Consider the following 16,485-nt stretch of genomic DNA (forward strand, 5'->3'; position numbering starts at 1 on the left):
TGCATTCCTCATTCTCCGTCATCAAAGGAAGAGCCAACGTGGGCGGTGACCCTGTCAGATTGTTTTCTGTGAGAAGAGGCTACAAGTAGGGATTCAGGGAAAGATCCTTCATCTCTGGACTGTTTGGATTCTAACAGGGTGGAATAACTGAACAAAGAGTTATTCTGGGTAGCCTGAGAGACTTTTGGGAAACTGGCAGATAACTACATCTCTGCTGCCGTTTGGAATTATAGACTGTGACTCACCTGTACATATATTTTACCTGCTTTAATCTCTCAATAACTCTCATTTCCTTTTCTTAGCGAAGAAACTTTTAGTTAGATTACTATAGAATTGTCTTTGGTGTCAAATCTAAGGCACCAATCAATCTGGGGCAAATGAGTAGTCTTTGGGTCTGGGAGCAACCTAAATGTGATGTGATTTTTGGTGTAAGTGATCATTATCACTCAGTCCAGGTGGCAAGATAGATTGGAGGGCCTAAGGGGACTGTTTATGACTCCATGGTAAGACTGGTACAGTAATCCAGGAGTTCTCACTTGTTACCGGGTTGGTGAAATCTAATTATAGAATATACCACCAATTTGGGGTATCTTCCCTATTTTGTGACAGTGTGCCCTCATCAAAGCATTAAATCAGGTTTGTTTGACTACACCTATTTTCTATAAAACCACATTGACTGGCATTAATTATATTTCCATCCTTTAATTCTTTTATCAGCTGAATCATGTAACAGCTTTTCCGTATTTTGCCAGGGATTTTAACTGGCCTATTACCTGGATTATCCTGCTTGCCCTTTTGGAATATTGGCACTACATTAGCACTCTTCCAGCCTTTTGGTATTTCTCCAATATTCCAAGATTTATTAAAAATTAACATCAGCAGGCCAGAGATCTCTTCAACAAACTCTTTTAGGTGTATTGGTGCAAGCTATCCAGACCTTATGTTTTAAAAATGTTTATCCCTAGTGGTGCTGTTTAACATCCTCCTTAGTTCGAATGGACTGGAAAGTAATTCATCATCCTCATGTGATACAAGTACATTATCCTTCTTTCCAAATACATAAGTATATAACAGTCGATGATTTCTGACCAGTTTCTAGTAGATGTAAGTCCACACCCCAAAAGCTATGATCAAAATTGGCACTAAATGGCACCCTGGCAGCTAGCTCAGAAAAGGCAACAATAATTGAATGAATGGGCACGGATATAAACTACCATGTTATTGCTACAGGATGTTCCCCTAGGCTCAGGCTGAGGTATGTTGTTAGGGCAGTGTAAGGAAGGGGCTGGGTGGGTATATGAAGACTTTCAATTTCTAGTGATATAAGGTGGGCGATGTAATCTCTTTTATTGGACCAATGTCTGTTGGTGAGAGAGACAAGCTTTCAAGCCGTACAGCGCTCTTCCTTCAGCTATGGCTCAAAAGCTTGTCTCTGTCACCAACAGACGCTGGTTCAATAAAAGATATGACCTCGCACCCCTTATCTCACTGACATCCTGGGACTGACATGGCTACAGCAACACTGCATAAAATTTCTAGTGATGTCCAGCTGTCATTTTTCAGAAACATTACATCCACTTTCTAAATTAAAACAAAACAGAAAACCTCCCACTACAATCTAACAACCTTAAAACCCCACTGCCCAGTTTGCAGAGAGTAGAGCAGACGACTACACAAAGCTGCACAGATAAGACTCCCAAATTCATTTCTTGGGTCTTGCATGCTTCAGGTGTTTGAAATATTATTTTTAATTGAATTTGGTCTTCATTTAGAAACCTTGAGAAATCTGTCTCTGCCAAAGTTCAATACATTTCCTTATAGGTTTGATTTACATAGACAGAGATGGCTACAAAAGACTATTCTGAATAACTACAGCTATATCTAATTACAATTTTAAATGACTAATTAATTATATCTAAACACTTTTTTAACTGAAGACATTAGTCTGAAACGTTCAGAAGATGATCAAAGTAGTGGGATCAAAGAACACTCTTTGCATTTATGCCATGCTTTGCTAAATATCGGAAAAGTACATTTTATAGTAAAAGTTTTCTTTCTTTTAATCATGGTGTAGCGGGGCGGCCTGGCTTCCAGGCGCCCCAGGAAGGGATGAGCCAGAAAAGCCGCCAGAGTGGGCGGAGCCACCGCGGCCTGTCCCCGCCCCCCGGAAGTCAAGGGGCGGGACAGGAAGTATAAAGGCCAGGCCCCAGCGCTCAGTAGCTGGCCGGCAGCGGGAGAGGACAGACGCTGGTGCCCGAGCTCCCGCGGACCTGAGCCTGCCGAGAGCCCGGTATCCTGAGGAGGACTGGCCGAGCCGGCCGAGAGCCCGGTACCCTGAGGAGGACTGGCCGAGCCGGCCGAGAGCCCGGTACCCTGAGGAGGACTGGCCGAGCCTGCCGAGAGCCCGGTACCCTGAGGAGGACTGGCCGAGCCTGCCGAGAGCCCGGTATCCTGAGGAGCAGTCTGAGCTTCCCCCCGCCGAGGGCCCAGAGGGAGTGACAGACCTACCTGGTGCTCGGGGCCCGGAGGAGCCCATGATCTGTGACCCAGCAGACGGAACTCAGGAGGAGCAGGTACCCATGGAGGAGGAGATGGGAAGTGGCCCGGGGATAGCAGACCCCGAACCCATGTCAGTGTGTTGCGGTCAGGATCCCCACTGACTGCGCGGCAGACGGACTGCTGCGGATAGGGCCCCGGGCTGGAACACAGTGGAGTGGGCGGGCCTGTGTTCCCCCCTGCCACCCCGCGCCGGGTGGCAGTCTCTCCTCCTCCTTGTCCAAGGGGCCTGGGCCCGTGACAGACTATCCGTTGGCTGCCCTGCCCTGACCTAGGGCCTGGGCTAACCCAAACTGACCCAGCCCCTGCTACAAGGCCTGGGCCTCTGACTGACTATTGGTTTGCTGCCCCGCCCTGACCCAGGGCCGGAGCTGTTCATTGTCTGCTCAGCCCCTGCACAAAGGGCCTGAGCTCAGAACTGTTAATTGTCTGCTCAGCCCCTGCACAAAGGGCCTGAGCTCAGAACTGTTAATTGTCTGCTCAGCCCCTGCACAAAGGGCCTGAGCTCAGAACTGTTAATTGTCTGCTCAGCCCCTGCACAAAGGGCCTGAGCTCAGAACTGTTAATTGTCTGCTCAGCCCCTGCACAAAGGGCCTGAGCTCAGAACTGTTAATTGTCTGCTCAGCCCCTGCATAAGGGCCTGAGCTCAGAACTGTTAATTGTCTGCTCAGCCCCTGCATAAGGGCCTGAGCTCAGGACTGTTAATTGTGTGCTCAGCCCCTGCCCAAAGGGCCTGAGCTCAGGACTGTTAATTGTGTGCTCAGCCCCTGCCCAAAGGGCCTGAGCTCAGAACTGTTATTCGCTTTGTAGCGGGGCGGCCTGGCTTCCAGGCGCCCCAGGAAGGGACGAGCCCCACCCCGGAACGACTACACGTGGCAAGCCAGGCAGGAGTTCCGCCCAGGATGTGGGCGCGAACCCTCGACTCCGGGGAGAGAGGGGCCGGGGGAGAAAGATCCCCCTCCCGAGACATGGATCTGTCCCAGCTCTTGGCCCTGGTGACAGAAACCCAGGAGCGGCAGCAGGCGGCCCAGCTGCAACAGCAAAGGGAGCAGCAGGCCGCACAGCTGCAACAGCAGCAGCAGCTCATGGAGCAGCTTGGAACTCAACGGAACCAGCTCGTGCAAGACCTGGTCACCCAGCAGCAGGAGTTCCAGCGAGAATGTCTCCAGCAACTCGCAGCGACGCTGGCCCAGCCTGGAGGCGCGGCCGGGACTACGCGGCCCAGCCCCCCGATCCGGCTGACGAAAATGGTGCCCGGCGATGACCCCGAAGCCTTTCTCGTCACCTTCGAGCGGGTGGCCGTTGTCGCCGGTTGGGCCCCGGAGCTATGGGCTTCCATATTAGCCCCATACCTGACTGGGACGGCGCAGATGGTCTACCGAGGCCTGTCGGTGGAAGCCGCCCAAGACTACAGCCAAGTAAAGGCTGCCATTCTTGATGCCCTGGATGTGAGCCCCGAGACTTTCCGGCAGCGGTTTAGGAGTCTGACCTACCCCACGGGGGCCCGACCTCGGCAGGTGGCTCAGGAACTCCGGGAAACCTGCAAGCGGTGGTTACAACCCGAGCACCGGACATCGGAGGAGGTAATGGAACAGGTGCTGCTGGAGCAGTTCACCCATGTTCTTCCACCACGGGGGCGGGCCTGGGTCCTCCGGCACCGACCAGCGACCCTGACCGCCGCCGTGTCCCTAATGGAGGACTTCCTCGCGGCTGACACGCCGATAGGCCCAGGACTCCGAGGGCCCCCACCCGGGGCGGAGCGCCCTACCCCCGAGAAGAAAGGAACACCCGCTCGAGCAGATTCACGGATTTCGTCCCGGGGAGCCGAGGGTGGGACTCGGGCCCCGGTGGCACCCGGGCGACCCGCTCGGACCCCGACCCCCATAGGGCAAAAAGACCACCGAAGTCCGCCGGGACCCTCCCCTGGCGTCCGGCCCCGGACGGGGCGGGCCACCCCGGGGCCCTGTTTCTCCTGCGGGGAGTACGGCCATCTCCAGCGGGATTGCCCAGGGCTGGAGTGTACCTTTGGCCAGGTCTGTGCAGGGGAGGCTCGGGCCCGTCCTTCCCAGGCGGCTAAGATCACCGTGCCGGTGGTCCTTGAAGGATACCCGACAGTGGCCCTCCTCGACTCGGGCTGCGGACAGACGCTAGTCCGCCAACGCTTCGGTCCCCCGGCTGACGCCCGATTGGGTGAAATTCGCCTGCAGTGCATCCATGGAGACGTACGGCCCTACCTGAGTACCCGGGCCCAGCTGACGATCGAGGGGGTCACCCGATCAATGGTGGTAGGACTGGCCCCACGACTGGCATACCCCGTGATCCTGGGCCGAGACTGGCCGGAGTTTCCAGCACTCCTCCGCCGGCACGCAGGAGACGACCCGCGGGCCATGCCCGCCCTAGAAGGGGAGACCCCCGAGAGTGAAGGAGAGGAAAGGGAAACCCCCGAGCCAACCAGCTCGGCCGGAGAACCAGAGGATGCTTCCCGAGGGGCGGCGACGGATTCCTCGGCCACCATGGACTTCTGCCGGGACCAACGGGCCGACCCCACTCTTCAGCGAGCATACGAACAATTGGCCATGGCGAATGGGACTATCCTCGACCCCGGTCGAGCGGCCCAGTGGCCACACTTTGAGTTGCGGCAAGACCGCCTGTATCGGGTCGAGCGGGACCCCCACACGGGGGAGACCCGAACCCAACTCCTCGTTCCCCGGCCTCATCGACAGTCCGTCATGAAGTTGGCCCATGACGTCCCCGCGGCTGGGCACCTCGGTCACGAGAAAACCCTGGCCCGGATTTTGGGACGCTTCTTCTGGCCAGGGGTGTACCAGGAGGTGAAGAACTACTGTAATTCCTGCCCGCGCTGCCAGTTGGCTGCCCCGGCCCGGACTCCCAAGGCCCCGTTGATCCCGATGCCCCTGATTGAGACACCCTTCGAGCGCGTGGCCATGGACCTAGTGGGGCCCCTTCCCAAAAGCAGTGCAGGGTTTCAATACATCTTGGTGATGTTGGACTATGCTACCCGGTTCCCCGAGGCAATTCCCCTCCGGAACATTACAGCCCGCACCATCGCTGATGAGCTAGTGAAGATTTTTGCCCGTGTCGGCCTACCCCGCGAGATCCTCACGGATCAAGGGACAAACTTTACGTCGCGGTTGCTCCGCCAGGTGTGTGAGCTTCTGGGGGTCAAGCAACTGCGAACGTCAGTCTATCATCCCCAGACGGATGGGCTGGTCGAGAGGTTTAACCGGACCTTAAAAGACATGCTCCGTAAGTTCCCCCCGGAAGACCTTCGCCGATGGGACCAGCTACTCCCACCCTTGCTCCTAGCGGTCCGAGAGGTCCCCCAGACGTCGACGAAATTCTCGCCGTTCGAGCTGCTCTACGGCCGTCGACCGCGAGGCCTATTGGACCTAGTGAGGGAAACTTGGGAGCAAACCCCGTCACCGGCCCAGGGACTCTTAAAGTACGTGATCCAGCTCCAGGAGCGTCTTAAGCAAGCGGGAGACCGGGCCCAAGAGAATTTGAAAGCCGCCCAGGAGACGCAAGCCCAGGCCTACAACCGGGACGCCCAAGCACGGGACTTCTTACCCGGAGACCGGGTATTACTCCTTCTCCTCTCCAGTGAGTCGAAGGTTCTGGCTCGCTGGCAAGGACCATATGAGGTGGTCCGGAAAGTGGGCCCGGTTACATATGAGATCGACCAGCCCGACCGAAAGAAGCGGATACAGCAGTACCACATCAACCTGCTCAAGCCCTGGCGGGAACGAGAAGGGCTTTTGATTAACCCCTACCCACCAGAGCCCGAGCTAGGGCCCCAGGTAGCCCATACCCGGGACCCTGAGGAACCCCAACTTGGGGAGACCCTGACGGAAGAACAACTCAAGCAAACCCGGTGCCTCCTACGAGCATTCCGTCACACCTTCACTGCCCAACCAGGAGCCACCTCCCTGGTGTACCATAGGATCCAAACGGAGCCTGGGGTGGTGATTCGCGGCGCGACCAGACCCTTGCCTTATCACCGGAGAGGCGCCGTGGATGAGGAAGTACGGGCGATGCTGGACCTGGGCGTGATTGAACCCTCGCACAGCGAGTGGCGAAGCCCCATCGTATTGGTACCGAAGCCCGACGGCTCCCAACGGTTCTGCATCGACTTTAGACGTGTGAACGCCATCTCCAAGTTCGATGCCTACCCCATGCCCCAGATAGACGAGCTGTTGGCTCGGTTAGGTGGAGCTCGTTACATCACGACCCTGGACCTCAGCAAGGGGTATTGGCAAATCCCCCTGGATCCTACTTCAAGGGAGAAAACTGCATTCGCCACCCCTACGGGCCTATACCAGTTTACTCGAATGCCCTTCGGCCTCCACGGAGCCCCGGCCACGTTTCAGCGCCTGATGGACCGCCTCCTCCTCCCCCACCAAGACTACGCGGCGGCCTATTTGGACGACGTAGTCATTTACAGCCCGCAGTGGGAAAACCATCTGGAACAGGTCGCCGCCGTCCTGAGATCCCTGCGGGCCGCCGGGTTAACGGCCAACCCGAAGAAGTGTTGCATCGGCCGACAAGAAACTAAGTATCTGGGGTACGCTATCGGGCACGGCCAGGTGAAACCGCTGGTGGACAAGGTGCAGGCCATTGCGACCTGCCCCCCGCCCACCACGAAACGGCAAGTACGCCAGTTTCTGGGGCTAGCGGGGTATTATCGACGCTTCATTCCCCACTTTGCGGCGATCGCAGCCCCCTTGACGGGACTCTTAACGAAGGAAAGCCCCCGGCAAGTGGTCTGGACCCGTGAGTGTGACGAAGCCTTTCAAGCCCTCAAGACAAGCCTGTGTCAAGAGCCAGTCTTATATAGCCCCGATTTCAAGCAGGCCTTCATCCTGCAAACCGACGCTTCGGAGGTGGGTCTCGGGGCGGTCCTCTCCCAAGAGGTTGGCGGCGAAGAGCACCCGGTCCTTTACATCAGTCGGAAGCTCTTCCCCCGAGAAAAGAACTATGCCGTGGTGGAAAAGGAAGCCCTAGCCGCGAAGTGGGCTTGTGACGCCCTGCGGTACTATCTCCTGGGAGCCCCTTTCATCTTGGTCACCGACCACTCTGCTCTCCAGTGGTTGGCCCGCATGAAGGACCATAATATGCGGCTGCAGCGGTGGTACTTAGCGCTGCAACCTTATGCCTTCACCGTTCGCCATCGGGCTGGGAGAGACCACGCAAACGCCGACTTCCTTTCCCGCCTAGGAGGTATGGAAGGGTCTGGCCCCGGTACCCGGGAGCCAGCCTTGAGGGGGGGGCCGTGTAGCGGGGCGGCCTGGCTTCCAGGCGCCCCAGGAAGGGATGAGCCAGAAAAGCCGCCAGAGTGGGCGGAGCCACCGCGGCCTGTCCCCGCCCCCCGGAAGTCAAGGGGCGGGACAGGAAGTATAAAGGCCAGGCCCCAGCGCTCAGTAGCTGGCCGGCAGCGGGAGAGGACAGACGCTGGTGCCCGAGCTCCCGCGGACCTGAGCCTGCCGAGAGCCCGGTATCCTGAGGAGGACTGGCCGAGCCGGCCGAGAGCCCGGTACCCTGAGGAGGACTGGCCGAGCTGGCCGAGAGCCCGGTACCCTGAGGAGGACTGGCCGAGCCTGCCGAGAGCCCGGTACCCTGAGGAGGACTGGCCGAGCCTGCCGAGAGCCCGGTATCCTGAGGAGCAGTCTGAGCTTCCCCCCGCCGAGGGCCCAGAGGGAGTGACAGACCTACCTGGTGCTCGGGGCCCGGAGGAGCCCATGATCTGTGACCCAGCAGACGGAACTCAGGAGGAGCAGGTACCCATGGAGGAGGAGATGGGAAGTGGCCCGGGGATAGCAGACCCCGAACCCATGTCAGTGTGTTGCGGTCAGGATCCCCACTGACTGCGCGGCAGACGGACTGCTGCGGATAGGGCCCCGGGCTGGAACACAGTGGAGTGGGCGGGCCTGTGTTCCCCCCTGCCACCCCGCGCCGGGTGGCAGTCTCTCCTCCTCCTTGTCCAAGGGGCCTGGGCCCGTGACAGACTATCCGTTGGCTGCCCTGCCCTGACCTAGGGCCTGGGCTAACCCAAACTGACCCAGCCCCTGCTACAAGGCCTGGGCCTCTGACTGACTATTGGTTTGCTGCCCCGCCCTGACCCAGGGCCGGAGCTGTTCATTGTCTGCTCAGCCCCTGCACAAAGGGCCTGAGCTCAGAACTGTTAATTGTCTGCTCAGCCCCTGCACAAAGGGCCTGAGCTCAGAACTGTTAATTGTCTGCTCAGCCCCTGCACAAAGGGCCTGAGCTCAGAACTGTTAATTGTCTGCTCAGCCCCTGCATAAGGGCCTGAGCTCAGAACTGTTAATTGTCTGCTCAGCCCCTGCATAAGGGCCTGAGCTCAGGACTGTTAATTGTGTGCTCAGCCCCTGCCCAAAGGGCCTGAGCTCAGGACTGTTAATTGTGTGCTCAGCCCCTGCCCAAAGGGCCTGAGCTCAGAACTGTTATTCGCTTTGTAGCGGGGCGGCCTGGCTTCCAGGCGCCCCAGGAAGGGACGAGCCCCACCCCGGAACGACTACACATGGTAATACACGTAAAACCAAACTTCACATGTCTAAATAACCTTATCAATTTCCTGATAATTACTCAAAAATTAATGAGTTTTATATGTTCTTCATTTACCTGAAACCGACTGGTCCAATCCTGCAGACTTACTCATACAAGCAGTTCCATTCAGCTCAATGGGACTGCTCATGCGAATAGGCAATTAAGGATCAGGATCTTTGCATGGGTCTAATCAAGTGAATACTAAGAAAACTAAATGTTGGACTTGGGACACAAGGAAGTGCACCGTGTCAGTGTGCTACACACAATTAGACAAAAGCTATGTTTATCTGCCTTCCCCCAAAATACTAGTTTGTAAATCAGACTTTTATTAGGACAGTAACAAATTTATCAATACATTTCTGTTCACTTTAAAACCCTACTCTCTAGTCCACCACAAAGCTATAATGCAGCATTGATCATTCATTATGGAAGTCTGCTACAATGATTCTGCATTCTGGCAAATCCCAGTCCACATATATGCCCCGTGTGGTCGCTGGTAGTTACATAAATTAGAGCATTACTCAGGTCTCAATAATTTATGGTGGGGACTGGCCCCAGTGCACCTAATGCAAGACTGGGTCTGCACCTGAGGGTTGTTCTGAGTTATTTCTTATCCACGGGGCATTTTCAATGTTTATTATGGTTTCATCTACTACTACCTTGCCACAAAAAGTGGGACTGTGCTAATAAAATCTGTGGATGACACAAAATTGGGGGTATTGCCAATATGGAGGAGGACTGGAATATCATATAAAAAGATTGGGATGACCTTGAAACCTGGAGTAATAGAAATGAGATGAAATGTAATAGTGGATGATACAAGGTCATGCACTTAGAGACTAATAACAAGAATTTTGCTATAAGCTGGGGATTTACCAATTGAAAATGACAGAGGAGGAGAAAGACTTGTGTGTATTGATTGATCACAGGATGACTATAAGCCGCCAATGTGATAAACCCATGAAAAAGGCTAATGCAATCTTAGGATGCATCAGGCGAGGTATTTCCAGTAGAGACAGGGAAGTGTTAGTACCATTATACAAGGCACTGGTGAGACCTCATCTGAATACTGTGTGCAATTCTGGTCTCCTGTGTTTAAGAAAGATGAATTCAACTGGAACAGGTGCAGAGAAGGGCCGCTAAGATGATCAAAGGAATGGAAAACTTACCTTATGAGAGGAGAGTTTGACTTGTTTAGCCTAACCAAATGAAGGCTGAGGGGAGATATGATTGCTCTTTATAAATAGAGCAGAAGGATAAATATCAGGGAGGGAGAGGAGTTATTTAAGTTAAGTGTCAATGTGGACACAAGAACAAATGGATATAAACTGGCCATCAACAAGTTCAGGCTTGAAATTAGATGAAGGTTTCTAACCATCAGAGAAGCGAAGTTCTAGAACAGCCTTCCAAGGGGAGCAGTGAGGGTAAAAAACCTAACTGGCTTCAAGACTGAGCTTGATAAATGTATGGAGGGGAAGGTCTGATGAAACTGCCTACAATGGCCTATAGCCGTTCTGCGACTGCTAGTGGCAAATATCCTCAATGGCTGGTGATCGGACATTAGATGGGGAGGGCTCTGAGTCACTACAGAAAATTCTTTCCCACGTGTCTGGCTGTTGGGTCTTGCCGAAATGTTCAGGGTCCAACTGACTGCAATATTTGGGGTCGGGAAGGAATTTTCCTCCAGGTCAGATTGGCGGAGATCCTGGAGGATTTTTGCTTTCCTCTCCAGAATGGGGAGCAGATCTCTTGCAGATTTAAGCTAATGTAAATGGTAGATTCCCTGTAACTTGAAGTCTTTAAACCATGATTTGAGGACTTCAGTAACTCAGTCAGAGGTTAGGGGTCTATTACAGGAGTGGGTGGGCGAGGTTCTCTGGCCTGCAATGTGCAAGAGGTCAGACTAAAATCAGTGGTTCTCAACTTATTTAGCATTGTGGGCCGCATATCACTGGGTGAAGGGGCAGCCCAGACCTGACTGCGCCGGGCAGCCAGGAACACAAGCGGGCCACAGTGTGTTACCTGGGCCACAGGGGCTGGGTGGCAGGGCAGTGGCAGTCCAAACCCTGACCCTGGACACCCACCAACAGGGCTGGCAGGCTGCCAGCCCCGGACCTCCTATCCTGTGATGCCAGCCAGCCTGGAGCCCCAAACCCCCACCACATGGGGCCGGCTGGCTGCCCTGGATCTTGGAGCTTGCGGGACCAGGCGGCAACACTGGATCCTGGAGCCCATGGGGCCGGCCGGGAACCCTAGACCCCAGATCCCCACTGTGTGGGGCTGGGTGGCAGCCCCAGACACCCAACCCTGGGGGGCCATTGGGCTGGCCTTTAGCACACAGCTGAGCTGGGTTGCAGCTGTGTGCTAATTGGGCCACATGCAGCCCGCGGGCTGTGAACCGCTGGACTGACCATGATGATCCCGTCTGGCCTTAAAGTCTACGAGTCTATTAAATAAAAACTAGAAGTGTTTAGATAAGTGGACTAAGAAGTTGTCTAACTTTATGTAGCTTCTGTAAGTATCTTTGTATGATTGCTGAAATGTTGTTCTGTGACTACACAAATGATGTCCTGTCCTTTAAACAGATCATTGCTGAGTGATTAGATTGTGCCATCAGAAAAATATAATCGTTTGCCATTGTTCAGGATGCAAGCCAGCTGTTGGCTGGTATATTTGGGTCTGAATTCTGAAACCAGTTTTGAATTTAAGAACCCATATTGCACATCTGCAGGTTGTTCCCACTATCATGGCATGCTGCAAAGGCTATTTATTTTCTCAGGCTTTGGAGAGAGATGGGTTTATTTTTTGTGGGGGAGGGTGCTGGTGTGTTGGCTGCTGGTTCATTTTGATGATTTTTTTTAAAATGGGCGCCAAAAGCGCTTAAAGTATGAGAGAGATACCATTGTATTGATACCCACAGGAATTTTAATTAAGAAAGTCTACTGTACCTCAAAATTAGTGAGACTTTTACTGAACATTCATATAAACGTTTTAGAGCACTCTAAGATCGGTTTAAACTTACTGGTGGGAGACAAGAGTTCCATGTTGTTGTGTCATCACTGCTTGTACTGATGCTGACATTACAGTTGTCAATCTGAGATGCACTCAGTCCATGTGAGATCCCATTATCCTCTAGCTCTTCGTTTTGTTGTCTCTTCATACTAGCCAACATCTGTAGTTCAGATGCACTCAATCTGCTTGGCTGGTAGTTTCTCCAGTCATACTCCTGCAAAATAAAATTGCACATGCAACACTTAATAATCTAGAAAGGATAATGGAAGAGAATACATGAACAAAACAGATCGTTTGGATAAGCATCAAATATATTTTCAAGAAGAAACTAACCTAGAAGGAGAAAAGCAAAATATTTCTTAGACAGGGTTAATGAACAGACTCCTGGTTCCACTCTGAAGATCAAGCATAAATACTTCCACAGATTCATAGATAAGAAGCAACAGAAAAACAAATACTGCTATGGAGGGCAAGTTGAATCAACAGTGCGTGGCGAATCTGCTGTTCCTCATATAGTGCGTGGTGAATCTGCTGTTCCTCATATAGACTACAATAAGGTTTAGACAAGAAAAATCAAGGTATCTAAAATGTCCACATTCCAATCTTAACTTGGACTCAACCACACGTTTACCATGATGTCATAAAGGTCACAAAAATGAAAATGTATGTCGTTTGACACAAACTATAGCAAGCACAGGGTTTTTATTACAGATCTGGATTCTGGAAAGATATATTGGCCACTTGGTAGCATAAAGTGACATTTATTTTAAAATGTACATTTTAGTTCATCATATTTTTAATTACTTAAAAGGTTGGTTCATAGGATTTCTAAAGAGCTGCAAACATCCATTAGCTATTGTGTGGCCTGCACTACATTCGTGAGGCTGACCTGTGGCACACGTGGAAATCTGATAGAAATGTGAAAGCTCACCATTACCTGTGTTGAAATAGGCTTTTCAGAGAAAACTAAAGTTTCTGTATGTGAATACCACCTAGCACATTGTGGGTGTTACTTGTACATAAATAATAATAATAATAACAACGAGCAAAGAGACACATATCAAAGGTTTGTCATTGACTTACTAGCTGTGTTTGAAAAAGTTGAGGGGGCAGCAAGTTTAAATGTTCCAGCTTACAAAGCTTTTTTCAAGAACGAACTGCCAGGAAATAACTAGTTGTCAACTCAACAAGATCTTGATGTTCTGAAATATATTTGGTCTTATATATTTCAGCTTTTTGCCGTTGTGATTTTTAGAGTTGGGTGCATTTTGCTGGGCATAATTTGGGGCACTGTGATCCATCAATGGGATGAGAGCACTGTAGGATGTTTTTTTTTTTTTTAAACTGTTATTATATGGAAAGTTTGAGGTAATGCAACAGTCAGGCTCAAAAAATGGTAAGATTAGCTTAATTAGATGAGGTGTTAAAAAAATAATAAATGGGTTCTCTTTATTTGCCTCTAGTTTTTGAGCTTGACTGTTGCATAGCATCCAAAAATTACAAAAGATTTAGCTCAGACTTTCCATATTATAATAGTAAAACAGTGATCACCCTTAAAAATGTTTCGTTTGCCAACAGAGACCATAATTTCTTCACTGTAATTAAAATAGGAAACAACATTATCTTGGACACCATTGGGTGGTAGCTGTTGACTCTTTAATGGTGACCACAATGCTATGTACCTACTGTCTTTGAAACTGAATATTAAAGCAATAGCATTCTAGAAACTGAGTTAAAAGTAAGGCCATGTCTGCTGTATGATCATTTTGTAAAAAAAGGGTTTGTCCCTGTGTCCTTCACCCAAACTTCCCTTACCCCTGTTGTGTAGTGTGCTGCATGCTGTGTAGTTGTGCTTCAGTACACAGGGCCATATCCCAGCACTCATTTTTATGAGGCAGTGGTGTACTATCCCCATAATCCTGCAGTATCTGGCTCTGCACTGAGCTAATCGATCCTGAGGACAATAAAACCTAGAATGGAAGGGAAGCAGAGGGACAATAATGCTGTTCCTGGCAACAACCCTGTATTCCATAAAGGACTCTTTTTCAGAGGTACTGGTAATCATCCAAGACAGAGGAATGCACCACATGGAGCTCTAAGTCATTTTCTTTGTTGAGTGACATGTAATCATCTCTAGTGAAAGTGATCCATTTTACAGTTGGTTGCATGTGAAAAGCTAAGCAGCATGTGTACAAATCTAGGAGATCCAATTTCCCTTTCTTTCTTGATCTCTTTAAAGAGAGGGAAAGTTGCTGACAGTGTGCAAAATCTTTTGAAACTTGTACTGTATATCTCAGGCATCTGCAGAGCCCAGTACTTGAGCCCATTTCATCATCTTTTAATAAATCAGGCCCTTAGATGTTTACAGAAATGTTTAAAAGCAAATGTGAAGCTTATTGAAGGTGCCAGTTTGATGGCATTGGAGGCTGATATATCTCTCAACACAACAAACACAATATAAGTGTCAAGGCAAGTTTCCTTGCACTGTCTCACCAGTGTGCCTCAAATCCAGCCTGATGGGACTGCCTGTCATGTGAGAGTTTACCAAAATATCACTGGTGAAATGACTAGTAAGGATGACAGCAATTGTTACTTCTGATGTTAAGATCTGTTCATAGGAACTACACTACGATTACTAACTCACTTCGTGGTGCAGCCACTGAAGCGGGTTGCAGCACTATGCCATATTGTAGGAATTTGAAGTACCTGAAATCTTCGCCTTTATTTTGGATTCACTTTTTAAGTAAAAAATTTTCAGTCACTTTTGAAGCTCCAACAAACAGCTCTTTAAAAAAATCAAACGAAAACCCACCTTTGAATGAAATTAAAACTTTAGAAGTCCCCATTAGTTCTTAGATTTCCTCTTTTGGGAAGCAGGTATCCCTCCAGCCTCATTTAAAAAGCCAAAGTTCCTGCCCCAAAAAGCATTTTAAATACTTTGATCTAGAGTTTTTCAGCTTTTTGATTCTTCAAGTGCACGTATACACACATTTTGCAGTTTTTCCGAAACATACAACAACCAAATAAGCCTTGTCCATTTTCCCAAGTTTATAGTCAATTATATAATTTTGGCTTTCTTTGTGTCTTTCACCTTTGCTCCTGTTATTGTATTTATTGTCTTTTTACCCTTATCTATTTACCCACCACCTCTGCCAGCCTTTTGTCTTCTGTTGGACGACCTCAATTTGTTTCATTTGTATACAATTTATCAATGTTTTTATGGAGTGTTTGTTTTTAAAGTGTCTTTATATTGTAAAGCACCTGTAGTAGCTTTTGCAGTTGGGAACGGCAGTTTTAGGAATAAATTTATGTTAACCTATTTTAAAAAGTGTAAATTTTGTATTAAAATGTTTTTTCAGTCCAAGCCTCTTTCATCACTGTCAAGAACTGCTTGACACTCTGATCCAAAGGAGATTTGCATCAAAATAGCAGAATCAATTTAAACAATTTTTGAAAGGGGGAAAATAAATGTGCCTGCAACCTGACAACCAGCAAGCCAAGTTTCAGTCTGAAGTGATCTGAGGTGGTCAAGATATTACTGCAATACAGGGTTTATAATGGAAGGGCACTAGGGGATGACATCTCATTCTAAAGCCTTACTGCTAAAAATTCTCCATTTTTTTATCACACATCTCAAGCCCTTTGCCATATTCCTCTGCAGAGAACACGTCTTTGGATTAACAGATTTTCCTACAAAATAGTCTTAAACACTGGGACACTATTTTCTGACACAGCCAAGTCTTCCATGGTCCATAGGATTTTACATCATTGCAGAATCTGTGGAATCCAGGAGTCAGGGATGTGAACATGCAAGATTACTGTTATCACTTGAGGCTAAATGTGATCTACAAGAATTCCCTTGTTAAGTCCAATGTGGAAAAGTAATGGGACTTAAACAATCTTCTCTATGTTCAGAATAGTCAGATGTCTCAAACATTTATGGTTAACCAGTGACTTTTAGGAATCAATGCAGAACTAGCTATATTTGTCCTGATCGGGGAGATTACTTTGGTTTCATACTATTGCACAGAAGTTGAATCAATTTTCTCTATACTTCTCTGATGAACTTATGAATAAGGTCTCCTACCTGAGGAGATGATACTCACCCAGGGCCGGATTTAGGGGCAGACGACCCAGGCAACCTATTTTTGTTGTTAGTGACAAAAGGGAAAATAGAATGTTTGAAGTAACATGTTTCACATATTCCGTATGTGGATTCATTTTTCACTAACCTCCTAGAACATTCTGGACCTTTATAGAATCTCATGGAGCCTTCCAGGCTTTCTGAGAACTACATTTTCCTCGAACCTCCTGGAATGATGCCAGCCATTCCCT

General features: G+C 50.0%; 1 protein-coding gene across 11 annotated transcripts in view; it reads right to left on the reverse strand.

Annotated features, from left to right (window-relative positions):
- The window catches only part of CFAP20DC (CFAP20 domain containing), a 176,084-nt gene that overhangs the window by 43,826 nt on the left and 115,773 nt on the right, over positions 1 to 16,485 (reverse strand). For all 11 annotated transcript variants that reach the window (XM_054033921.1, XM_054033920.1, XM_054033922.1 and 8 more), the window contains one exon: positions 12,161 to 12,364. In XM_054033921.1, the coding sequence (XP_053889896.1) occupies positions 12,161 to 12,364 (204 nt within the window). The remainder of the gene's footprint in view (positions 1 to 12,160; positions 12,365 to 16,485) is intronic.

Source organism: Malaclemys terrapin, chromosome 7 (assembly GCF_027887155.1).
Source record: "Malaclemys terrapin pileata isolate rMalTer1 chromosome 7, rMalTer1.hap1, whole genome shotgun sequence".
NCBI classification, from domain to species: Eukaryota; Metazoa; Chordata; order Testudines; family Emydidae; genus Malaclemys; species Malaclemys terrapin.